Source organism: Anser anser, assembly GCF_964211835.1.
Source record: "Anser anser genome assembly, chromosome: 5".
Lineage (NCBI taxonomy): Eukaryota > Metazoa > Chordata > Aves > Anseriformes > Anatidae > Anser > Anser anser.
In genome coordinates this window covers 59,126,077-59,143,250 of record NC_139725.1, presented here as the reverse complement: position 1 = coordinate 59,143,250, position 17,174 = coordinate 59,126,077, and the positions used below count along the sequence as shown (strand labels likewise).

Here is a 17,174-nt window from a genome sequence, read left to right as displayed (position 1 = left end):
TTGAATTAACGACGTGTAATGTTTTGGCAAATGACCCGTGGGCACGAGCGCTGGCAGAGACCTCAGAGCAGCTGCCACGCGGACCTGCCTCGGTGCTCCCCGATCCCAGAGGGGGCCGAGGAGCCCCCACTGCAACCCCTGTCCTTGGCAGGAGCCGGGTCCCTGCCCCAAAACAGGCAGCTGGGGGCAGAGCAGGCACCGGGGGGCTTTGGGTGCCAGGCACCCATCGCTCCTGGAGGCGCTTCTTCTCCTATTTTGGGTTTGTTTCTGATAATTTTATAAACCCTACTTTTCTAACAAACTGTAGTTGTGTCAATGGGCATGTATGTGAAAAAGTGCTTAAAAATGGGTTTTCCTAAGCTGTTCTCCCAGGCAATCTACTTACAACGAGCACCTAAACATGGTAGGGAGCTACTACTAGGTAGGGATCTACTAGCACACCGCACGGATAGTTGGAAGTATGGAGCCTTAAAAAATCACAGGGATCGGTCAATCCCTGGGTTTTTGTCATCACGTTTAGGAGACGGCTGCACTTGGGCGTTTCTGAAGTTTTGAGGGAGATGCGGTTGGAAGTTTTTGCTCGCTAAGTGCAACGCTTACATTTACGTGCCTCTGTAGGACTGACAGGCGTAATCATGTTCGCTGTGATCGTGGTAATTACGGAGAGCAACAGGGCATCATTGTCAGAACTCGGTGCTAAATGAAACCGCTTTGATTAATTGTAAATCTCTAAGCCTGGTGCAGCGTTCTGAGCTGGGTTTTCATCTTTATCAGTTTAAGTGCCCACATAGGGGATCAGCTAAGGAAATTGAGTTGAGGCTAATAGTTAACAATTTACCGTACATCATGGATTTTCGGTCAAGTGATAAAAGGCTGGCAGGAAATGAGAAATTGATACCTCAAATAAGAGTAAACATGTGTTAAGCGTAGCATTTACAAGGTTGTTTGATAAATTATAAATTGGTTTAGGCAAAGCACAATCCGAACTGACACATTTCGGTTAGTTTTGAAGCTGATAACACCAACACTTGAAATAAGTTTATACATCACGAGGCAGATCCACGGCTGATGTAAATTGTCATAGTGCTGCTGACGTTAATTGGGTTCCAGCAATTTATGCCGACGGAGAGTACGCCTGAATACATGCAGCATGTGAAGCTTTGAACCCTGAAAAGCACGTAAGGAAGAAAACATTGTGTGGTGCTTTAAAAGCTTCTTGTCTGTAAAGCAAGAAAGGATTTTGTTCTAGCTGTACCCGTAGTGAAAAGGTGTTTCAAAAGCTTAGTCTGTGCTGCTCTCCAGTTGTTTTCTGAGATGTGAAGCAAGCCGACCGTGACAGCCCCACAGTGCTGCCGTTCAAGTTTTGTGGTTCATAAATCAAGGTTCAGGACTAGAAATAATTGTGTTACCTTCTATTTCAGATCCGTGTTTATACATTCCTCGTTTTGCACATATGCTTGAGTTTGGGGATAAGAACCACGAGGTCTCCATGACGGCTCTCAGGCTGCTGCAGAGAATGAAGCGAGACTGGATGCACACCGGCCGCAGGCCGTCCGGGCTCTGCGGAGCAGGTAGGTGAAATGCTGGGTGCACTGCTTCGACCCCAGCAGGATGCACAGGAGGGTCTTCCAGCTGGGAATGGATGCAGGCTTCTTCATTTCTTAGGTGATGCCATGCTCTCTGGGTTTTGTCCTGTCAGGCTCCTCCAGATTAGACAGCATTTCGTCATTTTTGCCCCTACATTACTTGCTCAGATCCTTTTGCCTCTTGCATGTTGGATTTTTTAACATTTCTGGTGCTCCTTTTGCTCCCACTCTCTTCCAGCTCTAGGTTTTTGCCAGCTAAAACTGCATCACGAGTGCAAGCACTTTGTTTTGTGTCTTCACACTGATTCCTATGCAAGAAATGCCCTCTCAGACCTGATCTGTGAAATTGTTTTCCTCTCCTTCTTCGCCTTTTTCCAAGATTCAACTGCCAGCATGAAAAAATCTGCTGGCTTGGGAGGGCTAAGCTAAAAGGTAGTTAGTACCAGCCAGCGAGGTCAGACTAATGAAGAGTGCATATAGTCACATAGTTCACGTATGCCCTTTGTTTTGTTTGAAAGATCTTAAACGTGCATGCGTGAATGAGAAATAGTGCACAAACCACAGGGAACCCAGGACTATGAGATGATATTGAAATTTCTAGCCTTTCCTTGTTAATAGTACTTGCTTACTGCACATCGCCAAAAAATCGAGTACAGGCTCTGTAGGAAACCAACCTTATCTTTGGTTCACTACATAAACTATGTGAGCAAGTGATTTGATTCAGTAGCCATGGATTGAAGCAGGAGGTGCCAAGTCCCCTATATCCATCCATGCCCTATGCCATTCATGTGGGGGTTTTTTTGTGGTCTGGGATGAAAACAGTTCCCTGGCCTAAATGTCCGTGCCACACGTTTGCGGCTATGTAAAGGACCAGTCCTTAGCTCAGCCCCTCATGTTCCATCAAGGACTGGAGCAATTTCCACAGATACCTGAAGCAGAGCTCTGCTTTCATGTCCTCCGAAGAAAGCACTTTTGCACGCTTAAAGCTGTTCTGCCCACTGAACCGCTGTGTGATGAGTGGGGTTGGTGCTTCAAAACTGAGCTATTGCTCTGAATCAAAACAGGAACGCAAATGCAGCCTGTTCTGGTTATCTGGCTATGCAGAGGGTCTTGCATGAGAGCACTTGGGCACCAGCAAGCCAGTGATCATGGTGACAGCAGTGAGGATAACGGCTTAAGCAGATTCAGTGTTTCGCTTCTGGAGGAGTTAACTGGAGATCTTTTTATTCAAGACTACTAATTCTGCTAAAAAGATGATAGCGTTGAAAATGTGTGATCATGTTCTTCTGCTGTATTTAAGCAGCTAACCACGGTTTCCAAAATGAGCTAAAGCTTAGAGTTTTTTAGGGTGCAATTTGCAATCAGCTTAATTTTATTGGGTAGGAAGCAACATTTGTAACGTCAAGTCAATCACCTGGATTCAAGGATGCAGCTGAATGCAAGCATTTACTGCTCTGTAGCTGAAAGCAGGGACAAAGGGAGGTCATAGTTATCTGACAGTTTTCTGCTTTTCTTGAGGAAATTTTCCTCTTTTTGACATTGACTTTCTCTGCTTATTCCTTAGCTCTGCTAGTGGCAGCAAGAATGCATGATTTCCGACGTACTGTTAAAGAGGTCATCAGGGTGGTCAAGGTTTGTGAGTCTACATTAAGGAAAAGGTCAGTGCAGTTTTATTACTTTTATCTTTCGTTTACAGTACTGAAAAGTGCTGTAGTCTAAAATGGATGTGTATCAGAGAAAAACATGTTCTTTTCCTTTTCACAAGTGCCAAGGATAAAATAAGTACAACATGTTTAGCTGGTCATTTTTAAGTACTAACACCTGCCTCTTATGTAAGGCCTCAAATGCTTGGCAAAGATGGTGAGAAGCATTGTGCCTATTTAACAGGTGAAGAGTTTAAGGCAAAAAAATGTTGGGTCAGAAATGTTAACAGTCATAAATTCTCAGAAGCCATAATTGATTAATTCTCAAAGCTGAGGTTGTAACGTGGGATTTTTTTTTTGCAGTAATCCAGAAAAGAATGCTGACAGGTTTTGTCTTTTAGCTGTTACCGAACAGAACTTTTCCAAATATTTTCAAAAAATGGTCATTTTCAATAGTGTTGAACTGCTAATAAATGGAAGACAGCACAATAAGTGTAGCGACGATACCTTCTCTGAGGGGGGTCAGAAGTAGGATTATCAGTAGAATGTGAGCCTGAAAATAAGAATTTCACACCTACTTTGTCTTCTTTTTTTTTTCCTAAAAAAGTTCTAGTAACATTTTCTGCATTTTGATGAAGTAAATATTAGTAGCAATCACCCAGCCTCCCTCATTTTAGTTTTGAAAAATTGTAACCTTTTATTTTCCCATAGTTTAGTAAAAAATGACATGACTGTGAAATGCTGTGCTTTCTGTTGCCACCAGTACAAAGTTTTTCTACCACCTGTATATTTGGAAGTTTGTTGAACCAAAGTTTATCTTTAGCAAGCTTCTGGATGTTTCTCTTTCTCTTGACTGCATTGAGACCAGCTCAGGCACATCCTGCTGAATCTAATACTTGTCAATAAATAACATTCACTTCTTAACCGTGAAAAATATTTTTACCCTAGATCTTCATTTGTGGGATAGGAGTGATAATATTGCTCATTGGTGGTATAGGGATAAGTTTAAATTGCTTAAATGGCTGTAGGCACTATAACACCAAGGCTGGATGAGTACAAATGGCACTTTTTTTTTTCTCTGGTCAACAGGTCATGTGTTTTAATGTGCATTTTGTATAATTAATGATATATGCACCCATAACTGATTTCAAGATGCCTTGGTTAAATAGTTAGAGTTCATTCTTACTATGAAAATAAGCATAATAAATTAGAGTTGGAAGGAAAATTAATCTGAGCAATTGTTTCAAGCGAAGAAATCTAGCTTCAAAATTCATGCTTTGAAATGTTTACTCAAGTCACACACGTCAACTGAAATGACAGCGTTATTTACTTTGACAGGGTAAACGTGACAGCTGAATTATTTTCAGGCAGCTATAATTACAACTGTATTTATCACGAATCTATAAATTTGATTGATGTTTTTCAAATAAGAGCACGTTATATAGTATTTAACGAGGGCAAATAAAAAATACCCTTGAATACCTGTTCTTTGCACCCCATTTTTTTTCCTCTTCTTTCAAGAATTGCTCTCAAAATGCCATTGAGTAGAAGTTGTCTAAATTAATAAGCACTTGTTTCGTGCTCTTAAAAATTTCTTTGCTTCTCAGCTTTATGTAGTTTTATTTCCTTTTAATTATCGCTGTAGTTGCTCTGATCTGCAAAGAGCTGCTGCTGCTTTGTGCATTGTGACGGCGTTGAGTGTAGCTGGGTGAAAGTGCAGCCTCAGGTGCTGCACTCGTTGCTGATGGCTTTCCTCTGAAAGCTTTGGAAGGAAAACCAAACACGAGTCCAGTTAACGCTGACGCTTCCAGCCCGGGCCGGGGTGGGGCTGTGCTGATCGGTGGCTGAGCAGGTAGGAGCAGTGGATTTTAAGAATGCTGTGCTTGGTTTTCTTCCTATTTCGGGAAGACCTTCAGCAAAGGGTAGCAGCCCTTCCCCAAGAAGCTGTTTCTAATCCTGTGCCCTACAAGTCATGTAGCTATGTACACGGGGATTTGTCATCCTGTTGTCCAGCAGCTGGAGAGCACCGAGCCCTTCGAGCCTGTGGTCTGTTGCCACTTCCACGGCTGTGCATGGGTGGAACGGCTTTTAGGAGGAGGTTCACAAAAATGTGACGTACCTTCAGGTCATGAAAATGAATGACCCGATATAAATACAATCTGTTTTGGAAGGAAAAAGCAACTAAGCATGGAAATGGCCCAGGGACCCCAACACCCATCTTCAAATCAGAACTTGTTGATTTAACTGCATGGCTAAAAAAAGGTGTGTTTGTTTTTAATGTGCGTGGTTTTGGTAGGATCTTAGTAAGAAAACTTTGTAGTTACTTCAGAGGGCCTTTGAGCTTTATGTTTTGAAGCACGCAATTAAAATGTAAAGCTTGTTGCTGTTGTTGAAAGAGAGCATATTAAATATTAATAAACGTACTGATGATTCTATCTGTCTCATTTCCAGGCTAATTGAAATGATATTAACTTATATATCACTTTATATATTCAAAGTACTGTACAAATATTAACTAATTAGTCAAATTGTTATTTTTTGTGTAATCATCTGTGGAGATAGCGGAAATTAACTTTTAATAAATTCAACTCTTTTATTTAGTTTAATTCTTGCATTTCTGCCTCTTTCATGCACCTGTTTTTGCTTCTGCCTCTTTGGCCTTTACATACTCTGACCCTTCTTCTGTTTATTCACCTCTTGCATACTTTTTCTGCATACTAAATTATAGTTTATCTGCAATAAGAATAGTTTTTTGTGATATTTGTCCATTGTGCATTATCTAATACTGTGCGGCCCCTATGCCTGTTTGAAGATCTTAGGCATTTCTTCAATAGAAATAAAAAATAATAAATCAGCTTATCTTTGTTAACACTTGCATTTTACTTCTTTGGCTTACTCACTCTCTTTATCTATAAATTGAGCTGCTTTTTGCATCAAGAAAAAAAAAAAAGTGTTTCTTCTCAGTTCCACAAAGTACTATCTGTTAAAAAACCTATCTGTGATGAACTTCAGAAAGAGTAACATTTCAGTTGAAGTGAAGCGTCATTTAGAAGGAACTAAAATGAAAGGCCAGAATGGGTTTAAAGTTCTCATTTTTGGGATGACTGTTTCTTTGCACAACCAAACAGTATTTTCGGTGAAGAAAGACTAGATTTCTTTCTTTACCAAAGAACTCCCTTTACCTGGCGGGGCGGAGATACCGCAGGGATTTTCATAATTAGAGTCCTTTGCTCATGGTCCAGGGACCCAGCTGTAGCTCTTTCAATGATTGCGTTGGTAATTTTCAGGAAAAAAATTAAAGATTCATGCATAGAGATGAATGTATTGCCTGCAGCTTTTCTTATTTTCATTGCAGCAGTGTATAGTTTGTATAAACTTCATGTCCAGACTCCTGCTGCAGTCTCCAGCTGGGTAGACTTCTGTGAGCGCAAGCAAAGAGGGGAGCAGGTTGATCCGTGAGTTCAGAGTCAGGATGGGGAGAGATGATAACAGGGGCATGCATGTCTGAGAGGTAGCTGCAAGGCTGGGTTTTCCAAAACACCAAAGCCATATCGAGGTCAGCACTGAAGGGAAAGGCGTGATATAGCCAGTGGTGTGCTGTGATACAAGCAAAACCATATTAAAGTCCTGTGAGAGGAACGTGATGGATTAAGTGAGAGCCATTTGCTTAAGGTATTTGAGCATGGAGAGGGGCAGAGGATGTCCAGGAAGTCAGAGTTGTTGAAGTGTGGTACGGAGAGAAGAACTTTCAGAAACATGGGCAGGTGGCTGTGTGAGGAGCCTGTAGTGGTGTCCACTCTGATCTCAGATCAGCAGATCACTGACCTCTAAACTAAGTGAGCTACACTAAGAGAGCAAATGGAGAAATATTTGATGTCTTAAGTAAAATAGCTTCAAGTGGTTTATAGGGGATTTCTAGAAATCTTTCTAGTATAATGAGTAAAATTCAACTGGATCCAAGCAAGTTGGTATTGCACACCTTTGCAAACTTGATCGTCTGTTTTAATGAAAAAAGGTTTTATTTTTGATGAATCCAATTTTACAGGCAATGTTACTTTTTATAAATCTGGCTTCTGTACAGCTAGGAAGCTAATACATTAATTAGATTCCTGATATATTCCAGTACTTCATACTTACTTTAAGAATTGCCATTTCAAAATTATTTGGTGGCTGTTACTTTTGATACAATAATTAACTTCTTAGCACTAAGTTGGTCTTAGCTCTTGTAAACAATTTGCTCTTTGTTTGACTTAGCTCGTCGGAGTGGCTCTGTTAAGAAATGAAGCAGTGTGCTATTTTTCTTTTCCGAGAGATCATAGAATGTTTTGACATATTGCAGTGGAGGAACCATGCTAATGAACCAAAGTTTTAGGTAATGCTAAAGCATTTTGTTTCATTACCGTGATGTGAACGCTGAAATCATGAAAAAAAGAACAAGAACAAAAAATTCCAAAAGGTTTGGACTGACAGATTTCAGGGATGCCCAGGAAGACCTGTCAATGGGATTATCAGTGGGCTAACAACGTGCACAAGTGTTAACCTGAGTTAACTCTGTGTAAGCGTTTGTAGAATCAGAACTTTAAAATTTATGCTAACAGATCTGTGATAATTTTAAGTCTCTGTTTTGGCGTAAGCAAGTAAAAGCAACTAATTCTTAAGGGCACTTCTCATTATTAAAGGAATAAATCTTTCTTGGTACCCATTCTTTAATATTAAAAAAAAGACAGAATCATTAGCAAATGAGCACCATAAATTATCAGTTACCAGCTAATTTGCAGTAAATGACTGTGTGGGCATGCTCTTTGTCCATTGCAAAAAGAGATGAAATGTATTAATGTGGTACATCATGGAAGTTGTTTAAGAGAAAGTATTTCTCTTTACAGTTGCATTGGGCTACGAACACAGGGAGAGTAATGTAGCCCAGCTCAGGTGTTAAGTTGTACTTTGTAAAACCACAGTAACAGTAACTAGATCACCTCAGATTTTGTCCATACTTTTTAGTAATGAGATACATGAGATACACATAGGCTTTAAAAATACCTCTTTTATGTTGCTGCAAGTAAGCATCAAGTTATATAAAGTTACAATGATTGCACTTCTGTTTGTTTACATACTGGTGAATACTAGAAAACTTGTATATCATGTAGGAAGCATGTCGTAACTATTTCTGATATATATTCTATATTAACTATCACTGTTAGGGTATGTGTTTACATACTTCAGTAAATAGTTCATGCATGAATATTGTATAGCTTGGAAAAAAGGAGAGGAGATGATGTAATAGGCATTTATAGTGTAATAAGCAGTGATGGTTTGCCACAGCAGTGCAAATTCTGAACTTCTCTTATATTAGTGAGTGTGTGAGTTTGGAGTGGTAGACAGCACTGACGAACACTCGGTTAAGATGGGGGATATAGTTAAATATATGAGGAGCAGCTGAGGCCCCTTGGTTTGTTCAGCCCAGAGCAGAGCAGGCTGAGGGGAGGCCTCATGGCGGCCTGCAGCTCCCTCACGAGGGGAGCGGAGGGGCAGGCGCTGAGCTCTGCTCTCTGGGGACAGCGACAGGACCCGAGGGAACGGCACGGAGCTGGGACAGGGGAGGGTCAGGCTGGGTGTGAGGGAAAGGTTCTTTGTCGAGGTGGTGGTCGGGGCACTGGGACAGGCTGCCCAGGGCGGTGGTCATGGCACTGAGCTGCTGGAGTTCAAGAAGCACTTGGACAATGCTCTCAGACGTGTGGTCTGATTTTTTGGGTGTCCTTTGGGGACCTCAGAGTTGGACTCAATCCTTGTGGGTCCCTTCCAACTTGGGATATTCTATGATTCTAAATATTTTTGTACTTAAGTAAGATAGAAAAGTAAGTCCTTTACTTTTCCTGAGCTTGCAAATGTTGGAGTTGTCAAATCAGCTGATCTATTCACCAATTTATATACATTTTAAAATTGTCTCTGAGGTTATAATCTGCATGCCATTCTGTGCAGAGGTCCAGCCCAGGATACCTCCGTGCTGTGCTGCCTACTCTCCAGAGCTCGGGGTTGGCCGTGTTCATAGGAGGGCAGTCAGACGACGTGCGGCTCACCAGACTTCTCCGGTCCTGGCTGAGCTTGGCTGGCAGTTTCAGCTGCTTTTCCTCTCTCCTTTGAACAGGGAGTGGAGGCCAGTGTGGCTTTTTCTAAACTGTCCCTGCTTAGAAGTCCCTCTTGGACTTTGAACTTGGACTCCTGAAGCAATCGTGAATTGGACTTCAGAAGACTTCGCGCATTTAAATGCTTCATTGCACCCCCCACCGCAGAATTTCAAGTAAACACTAAAACTGAGCATTCAGCTGCACATGGGAGTCTTTTTTTTTGTCCTTAGCTGTAGACTGGATTCATAAGTCTCCACTGGACAGTGTCCGTGAAACAAAACAAAGGGAAAAAAACATTGCTCAGCTTCAAAGTAACTGACCCATTTTCCCTTATTGGGAGCTAAATTAAGTGTGAACAGAATTGGTTTACTGTTTTGTGCACAAAAGTGCTTTATCAGAGCACGAGGTGTGTTTTTGTCTGTAAACTGACTGAACAAAAGCCGTGGAAATTTTTCTGTGAAAAAAAAGTCTGGGGTTAGGGGCAAATGACACCAAGCTCTGGCAAAGCTTTTCTCCCAAAGGAATTTGCTTGAAAGAGTCTGTGAGAAACTGTAAGACAAGGGTTTGTACTGGAAGTTGAATCTCAGCCTGAACTGTAGCGATTGCCTCTGCTTCAACTATAAATAGAAAATACTTATCTACCAAATTTCAGTTTTTAGAGCCCTTTTGAATTCATGCCAAGGAAATAATATCTTAATTTGTATATCTGTTTGTTTTCCTCCTTCTGTGGATGACTTAAAATGGCTACACTTACTAGATTTTTTTAGAGATTAACGAAAGTACAAAATGAACTTGGGTATCGGTTTTGTGCAGAACTTAAAAAATAGCCTGTAGCTATTTTTTTCATGAGGGCACTCCCTCGCCCCTGAAACTATCATGCTTATAATTAAGTCTGCATCAGCTTTTCTTAGCCGCCAAACTAATGTTACCTTGTTCCACGCAGCGCAGACTGCCGCGTGCATCAGTTTGTTGCCTTGGTGGCATGTGTCCAAACACTGGATAACATCAGAGAAATGTTTAAAAATATGCAGACAGGATATCAGCCGATGTAAGACGTTGAGGCAGGCAAGCGGTTGGCAATCATGGGTATTTATTTATATCGAGTTAAAGGAGGAAGCATTGAGCGAACGGCTCGCCCTCCCGCAGCACGGTGCTTAATACTGCTGTGGTCCTGCCTGTCAGGGCTGGTTCCTCGTTTCAGGAGGAAGGTCACAGCCCTGTGGTTAAGACAGGTGAGAAATGAAGAAGTAATGTGCCGCTTGGTAGCTCTGAGCTTCCAGCCCGGTTCCTGTGCCTACGTGGTCACACTGCCCACCTCCAGAATTGGGTGGTCAGCACTCACCTGGCTTGGCTCGGATCGGGACTGAGATCAAATCACGTTGGCTTGCCCTGGGCTGACACCCAGCAGGTGCAGGGCGAGTGACCTGAGTCACACAGGGTGGATGAGGAGAGGGACAGACGGAGCCTCGGGTGTCCACAAGGAGATGTGCGTGGGGTTAGGTGCTGAAATCCAAGCATGGTCATCTCGTCCCCGACCTGGCTTCGTCAGTGTCTGGTTTTGCCACTGATTTTCTCTGCATTGCTGTGCATGCCTAGAAGGAGTTGCTGTTTTGGCTGAGCCTGGGTGCTCATCTTGGACTCTGAGCAAGCATCGGATAAACAACAGTGTCTTTGCCAAAGTGCGTGCTGGTTTGTTATGGTGGGAGGAGGATAACAATTTAACTTGGCGAGGCTGGCTGGGAGGAGCGCCCTGCCAGGGTGGGACTGCCTCTACGTGCGTGATTCATCATGAAGAGATGGTGGCTGCAGCTGAGTGATGATGGCTGGGAAACTCCCTGCTTCTAAAGGGATACCTGGATTTGGCATTAAATGAATCCTGAATTAAAATAGCATCAACAGTGCCCTAGCCAGGTTTTTCCTTTAGCCTGATAGATGAGGCCCCCTCCTGTAAGGCAGGTAGTGCACACTGGAAGCTTATTAATGCTGAGAGATTACACGTCTGTTAATTAAAAGCTGGGTGCTGCTGCCACCAATAGCATCCTTTGCTTTCCAATTTGATTTAAAAGAGGGGAGACGAGAGCTGGTCAGTGGTACTTTAAGGGAAGGTTCTGGGCTGTCAGTTGTGCTTAAGTACACAGCTAATTTGGGGCTTCGTGGAGATGTCTTAACCCCAGACAAGACTGGGCTTCAGAGCTTTCTTCTCCTTGGCAGCAGCAGGGCTGGTGGGTGAAGCTGTGCGTGGGCTCGGCATGCTGCTTGCTGTTGGCTTTGCTTGGAGGTGGCTCTCCCTGTGCATCTCACAGCATCAGATGCTGCACCTGCCTTGGGAGTGGGGGCACAAAGTCTGCTGAATTTACAGCAGGCCTGGGTCCTTTTGTCTGAGCTGGCTTGTCTTGCTCCTCAGTTTATAGAAAAAGATACTACAGGTAGTGATAAGGGTATAGGGAGAGAGAGCAGCCAGGTGCTCTTGGCCTTGGCCCTGAAGTTGGAAACTGAATTTCTGTCCTATTGAACATTTCTTCATTGAAGGAGTTTTCTTGCAATCAGAAGCAAAAGAGAAAACCACGGTTGCTCTTTAGGAGAGAGAAATTCTGAAATGTCCTGAGCTGGGAGTACTGAATCACAGTTTTTTTAGTTTCCTAGCTTTGCAGATGGAAGCTGCTGTCAGCTTTGCTTCCTCTGGAAGATGGGAATATTCCAGTGAAGCAGCTGCAGACGCATCATTGTAGTTTTCCCATGGAAAATGTTGATATTATTAAAAGGGCACTTTCTGTCAGAAAAGCATTCTGCCAGACATTTCCTGACCTGGCTTTATACTTAACCTTTTGTCTTGCCTTCTCCATCTGTAAAATTGATGTGATCATTCTCAACCACCTGTACAAAATGCTGAAATTTGTGGATGAAGTTATGACGACGTGGTGTCATTTAAGAGTCGATTTCTTTGAAAGATTCAGCCGCTTTCGTGGCAATTCCCCACGGAGCTAGTCACATCTCTCGCTTAGGCAGGAGCCTCTCAAATGTGAACGCTGAACAAATACAAAATATGTTATTGTAAAATTACATGCATTCGTCTGTTCTATGTGCGGATGAGCCCTTTATTTTACTGCTGCTTCTTTGTGTCCTGGGAAGATGACTTGTCCCTCTTCCCATCTATATTTTTGAGCATACTCTCAAACTAGGATGGCAGATATTTCAGTTTGGGAATCTGTTTTGTTTTTGTTGTTGATCCCAAAAGCAGCGAGACAGGAGGAATGAACTGCAGTTCTCGTCTCAATTTTGTCTGTACTTAATTGACTGTAGTGGCTGTGGTAATTCTGTTCCGTCTTTGTTCATCAAAAAAGTGTGTGTTACATACTCTAATAAATCAAAAGCTAATTTGCGATATGAAATGATACTTTGCAGCAAATGAAACAATTAGTATCACTTCAGTTTTAATGTATTCTGTAGTTGAGCCAAAGTTTCTAAGGATGACATGTTTATTCTGAAAGTCAGCAGTTTGATGAATTTTGTTACTTTTAAAGAAGTTCTTAAAAATGCTGTGGTAATATGCTGTATGCTTTGATAGGTTGACAGAGTTTGAAGATACACCAACAAGCCAGCTAACCATAGATGAGTTTATGAAGATTGACTTGGAAGAAGAATGCGATCCTCCCTCGTTTACAGCCGGTCAAAAAAAACTGAAGATACAACAGGTGAATTCTAAGCTGGATGCTCTGTGTATTTCTCCCCTCTTTTCTCCCCGTTTATTCCTTCTGAATTAAATAGTACTAAATCCTAACTGGCTAGCATCTGATCAGGTAAAGTCTGTTTCGAGGTTCTTAAGAAAAGGGGGAGCATTGGTACATATAATGTGCATTAACTTATTTTTTATGTTTTTTTTTTTTTTTTAAGAATATTGTTTTACTAGCAATGGGACAGCTTTCCAGTCAAAAAAAATGCTTAGAAATTTTTCTCCCTTATAATTTTTGCTGGTTACTCCAGAGAGGCATGTTCTTTCAGATACATAGCTTCAAATCTAGCTTTAAATATCCCCCGATGAGGGATCGAAGTATCTCTCTAGTCCCAGTTAACCACTGCGGGAAGGACAAAGTCACTGCTTTTGTTAGTGCAGATCAGGACTTTTGGGTGTTTGGGCAAACGAGCACCCGTGGAGCTCCCATGTTTTGCAGGATACTGGTGTTCGGTGCTTAGCACACGACTGCTGTGTTGTAGAGGGGGGCTCAGTGCGGGGGGCCCAGGTGTGTCCCTGTTTGCAAGGCGATGCAGTTACTCCAAGCACTGTTCTCTCCCTTATGCTTGCTTTCTGATGACGTGTGTGTTTCTCTTCTTTTGCTCTGAACTTTAAGTGAAGCATCAGATCTTTGTGTCCTTAAAAAACTGGAGTCTCTCATGTGACAAATAAAGCTGAGCTTGTGGCTTGAGAAGCTGTCCTAATGTCTGCACTGCTCTTGTGTGTGCTGTGTGCGCTCTCTTGTCCTAGTTAACCAGAGTTGAAAAGGTTCATGCCTTGTAATGGGATCAGAAACTGTGCACTTTTTTAAGGCAATAATATTTAATATTCTAAATATACTATCATTTAAAGGGCTGTCGATGTGTTTATGATGTTCTCAAGAGTCTGTTGGATGCTGTAGGTCAGTCTTTCAGTCTGCCGTTGCACGCGTGCTGTGTGTGGCCTCTGCACAGCGACTCCAGCACTGTTTTGCACTCACCCTCACCTACAGACACAGTCATGAAGTCTAACTGTTGAAGAATGGGGCCTTTTATTTGCAGCTCGCCAGAGCTGAAAGTTCCTTTTGAAGTGTAGAGATTTGTGACATAACGTTTGAAATGGGTCAGTATTTTGAAACTTGTTTGTCTTGCCTGGCTGACAATACAAAATAACAAAATAATTTGAATTGGGATTTGAAAGTTGCTTATTACTTTTAAAATACCCTATGATTCTGTGTCAGCATATACAGCTCACAAGTAGTACAGAGGTATTTTTGTAGTAATTTCACGTTTATTTTGTTTATTTTCATTTCAGCTTGAGAAGGCGTTATCAAAAAAGCTGGAAGATTTTGAAGGTATAAATTGTGTTTAGTGTAACAGATCACTCATTTCTTCAAAATTACATTGATGATTGCTGAGTTTTATTTTTATTTCATCACCACAGGTGAAATATCAAGCTATCAAGATGAAATAGAGATTGAATTAGAAAATAGTAGACCAAAAGCAAAAGGTGTATTTGCAAATTTCACTAAAGATGGTAAGTCTATAAAATGTTGTGACTACTTAAATAATAATGCGTTCATATCCTGCAGACAGTCATAAGTGTATGAACTTGATTATGATAAATGTGATCACGTATATGCCTGTGTAGTAAAAAATCTCTACTTATTGTGTCGGTGTTCTCTCTGCTTTTCAGCGCATCATGCCAAGTAGTTGGTTCAAATGTCAGCCTCCAACATAACTTAATACAAAATAATAATACAAAATAACACTAACAAAATAAAAGCCGTTCATTACAATTACAGTACATTAATGACTTTGGTTGTTTTTCATTCCTGGAACAGTATAAGTTTGGCACTGACACCTGAGTTGCAGAGGACCTTTATCCAGACCCCTTGGTCACTGAATGCCCTAGTGGACAAATTGGCATGATGGCTCTCTGTGCAGGTTTAATTGGCTATTTTTTATTTGTAATCATCCCAATAAGTAGTTGGCTTCTTTCAAAAAACCCTTTTACCTGGCATAATTTGATAACACAATACTTCTATTTTAAGTGATGACCGTATTCACAAAAATACATTTTAATAGCCAGGGTAATGAATTTGAAGAGCATCTGGAAACTTCATATATTCATACATAGTACTAAAATACTGTGTATATTTTCTACAGATTTTCACTACTATTTTAAATCTTTTTAGTGAGTCCCTCTCTATTTACTTAGTTTCTGTAACAGATGGTACGCAATGATTTGTTGGTTTGTTGTTGTTTGTGTTTTTTTTCCCTTACAGAATCTATAGAAGATAATGCATCTAGCGTATTTGGAGAGGAAGAGGCAGAAGATGAGGAACTGGAAGCAGCTGCTAATCACTTAAACAAGGACTTTTATAATGAATTTCTTCAGAAGGATAGACTAAAAACAAGTGAAGACTGCAAAAGTGAAAATGAAGCTCCTGTAAGACCACCCGCACTAGAATCCTTACTTGGTCCACTCCCCACTGCAGCTAGTCTTGGCATAACGGAGTCCATAAAAGAGTGTATATCTGCTAAGGACCGAGAACTTGGTGAGTAAGAGATCAGTTCAAGAAAAAGCTGAGAGAGGATATGTTGTGTAATTTCCATGTATCTTGATGGTTACTGTGGTAGCAATTCAGTGAATTGCTGTAATACTGAGCTGCAGGAGTTGTGAGGCTGGATGAGACCCGTGGTTTAAGTTGCTGATATTGGTCATTGACGTCTGTTCCTCGGGACGCTGAAGGAAAATCTGGAGTGCCTAATTATTTTCTGAAGCCTGAAAATGTGTATTTCTTAGTCAAGTAGATTTGCAGTTATACGATAGCTGATGGGCATATTTTAAGCCTTGCAGTCGCAATTAGGAAATTGGAGGAAGCGGATTCGTGTAAGGATGGCTGGAAATTAAAACCCAAGTACGAGAATTTTAGATGAAGGCAGGCTTTCACAAGAGACACTTTACTGGAGTCAACCATGATGCAGTCTGTCTCTGATTGAGCATCTTCTGTCATTTGCAAATGACAAATGTGTAAAATGTTTGGAAGAGAAAAGAATTGGTTGTATGTTTTGTTTTTTTCATTGATACGGACTTTGTTGTGTATTTTGGTGGTTTTACTTTTTATCTTAAAAAAAAGAAAAAGTCTGGTTGTAATGTATTGCTCTGTACAAAACAGTAAGACCAGGGCTGATGAAAGAATCCAATTTTGCCAGAGCCATAGGGCAGAGAGTAGTGCAAACAGGCAGTCATTCAGGCAGGATTGTTTGCTTTCTCTTATGCGTGCTTGAGCTTTATGGAGATGGCATTTTTTAAAATTCCTTTTGCATCTTAATGACACTGAGAACTGAACATGTCTAAAGGGCACTTTATTCTTTTCTTTATCAGAGTTAATTTTTCCATCATAAGACACACCTGCCCAAATCTGTTCTGTCAGCTTACTTGGAGGCTGACACACCAGAACATTTTGTTATCCAAACTGTTCTGATGCTAATTTCTGTTCAGCGGCACCTCCTTATAATAGGGTACTCCCTGCCTCAGTGGATGAACTGAATGCATTCAGATTCTTATTATGTTAGTGCTCACATCCCAGAAACATAGCAGGATGATTGCACGTTTATATTTGGTATGAACTAAAGGATACAGAAACAGCTGAGTGGTTTTGTGTTTATTTTAATTATGATTAAGAAAATGGATGGCTCATGGTTCGTCTTTCTCCTGGAAATCAGTGGTTCGTGTCGAAGCGAGGTCAGTAATGGCTAGAAGCTGTTGTTGCCTGGCTGGCCGATGACCTGTAAAGATGAGCTCCCGGTGATGGACATTTCTCAGCTGGCATCGCTATTGACCATTTTAATGGATGGAATGAGGTCTAAGTGAGTCTACAGATGAGTTAAAGCTGATAGAGCCTGGTGTATTCCTCTGAGCTGGGCTTCAGGCAGGTGGGCAGGAGAACGCATGGCTGCTCATGCTAGGGCTCGTCTGTGTTTTACTATGTTTTTTTTTGTTTTATTTTTTTCCAAAAGTGGAGGATGTGCCAAATTAACTGAATGTTCAAAACCAGATAGGTTTCAGTATCTTCATTATTTTTTAATGCATCTGGGAAATCATT

General features: G+C 41.4%; 1 protein-coding gene across 3 annotated transcripts in view; it reads left to right on the top strand.

Annotated features, from left to right (window-relative positions):
* The window catches only part of BRF1 (BRF1 general transcription factor IIIB subunit), a 175,142-nt gene that overhangs the window by 87,640 nt on the left and 70,328 nt on the right, over positions 1–17,174 (top strand). For all 3 annotated transcript variants that reach the window (XM_083839101.1, XM_083839099.1, XM_083839100.1), the window contains exons 6-11: positions 1,422–1,571; positions 3,151–3,244; positions 12,920–13,046; positions 14,378–14,417; positions 14,507–14,599; positions 15,351–15,623. In XM_083839101.1, the coding sequence (XP_083695227.1) occupies positions 1,422–1,571; positions 3,151–3,244; positions 12,920–13,046; positions 14,378–14,417; positions 14,507–14,599; positions 15,351–15,623 (777 nt within the window). The remainder of the gene's footprint in view (positions 1–1,421; positions 1,572–3,150; positions 3,245–12,919; positions 13,047–14,377; positions 14,418–14,506; positions 14,600–15,350; positions 15,624–17,174) is intronic.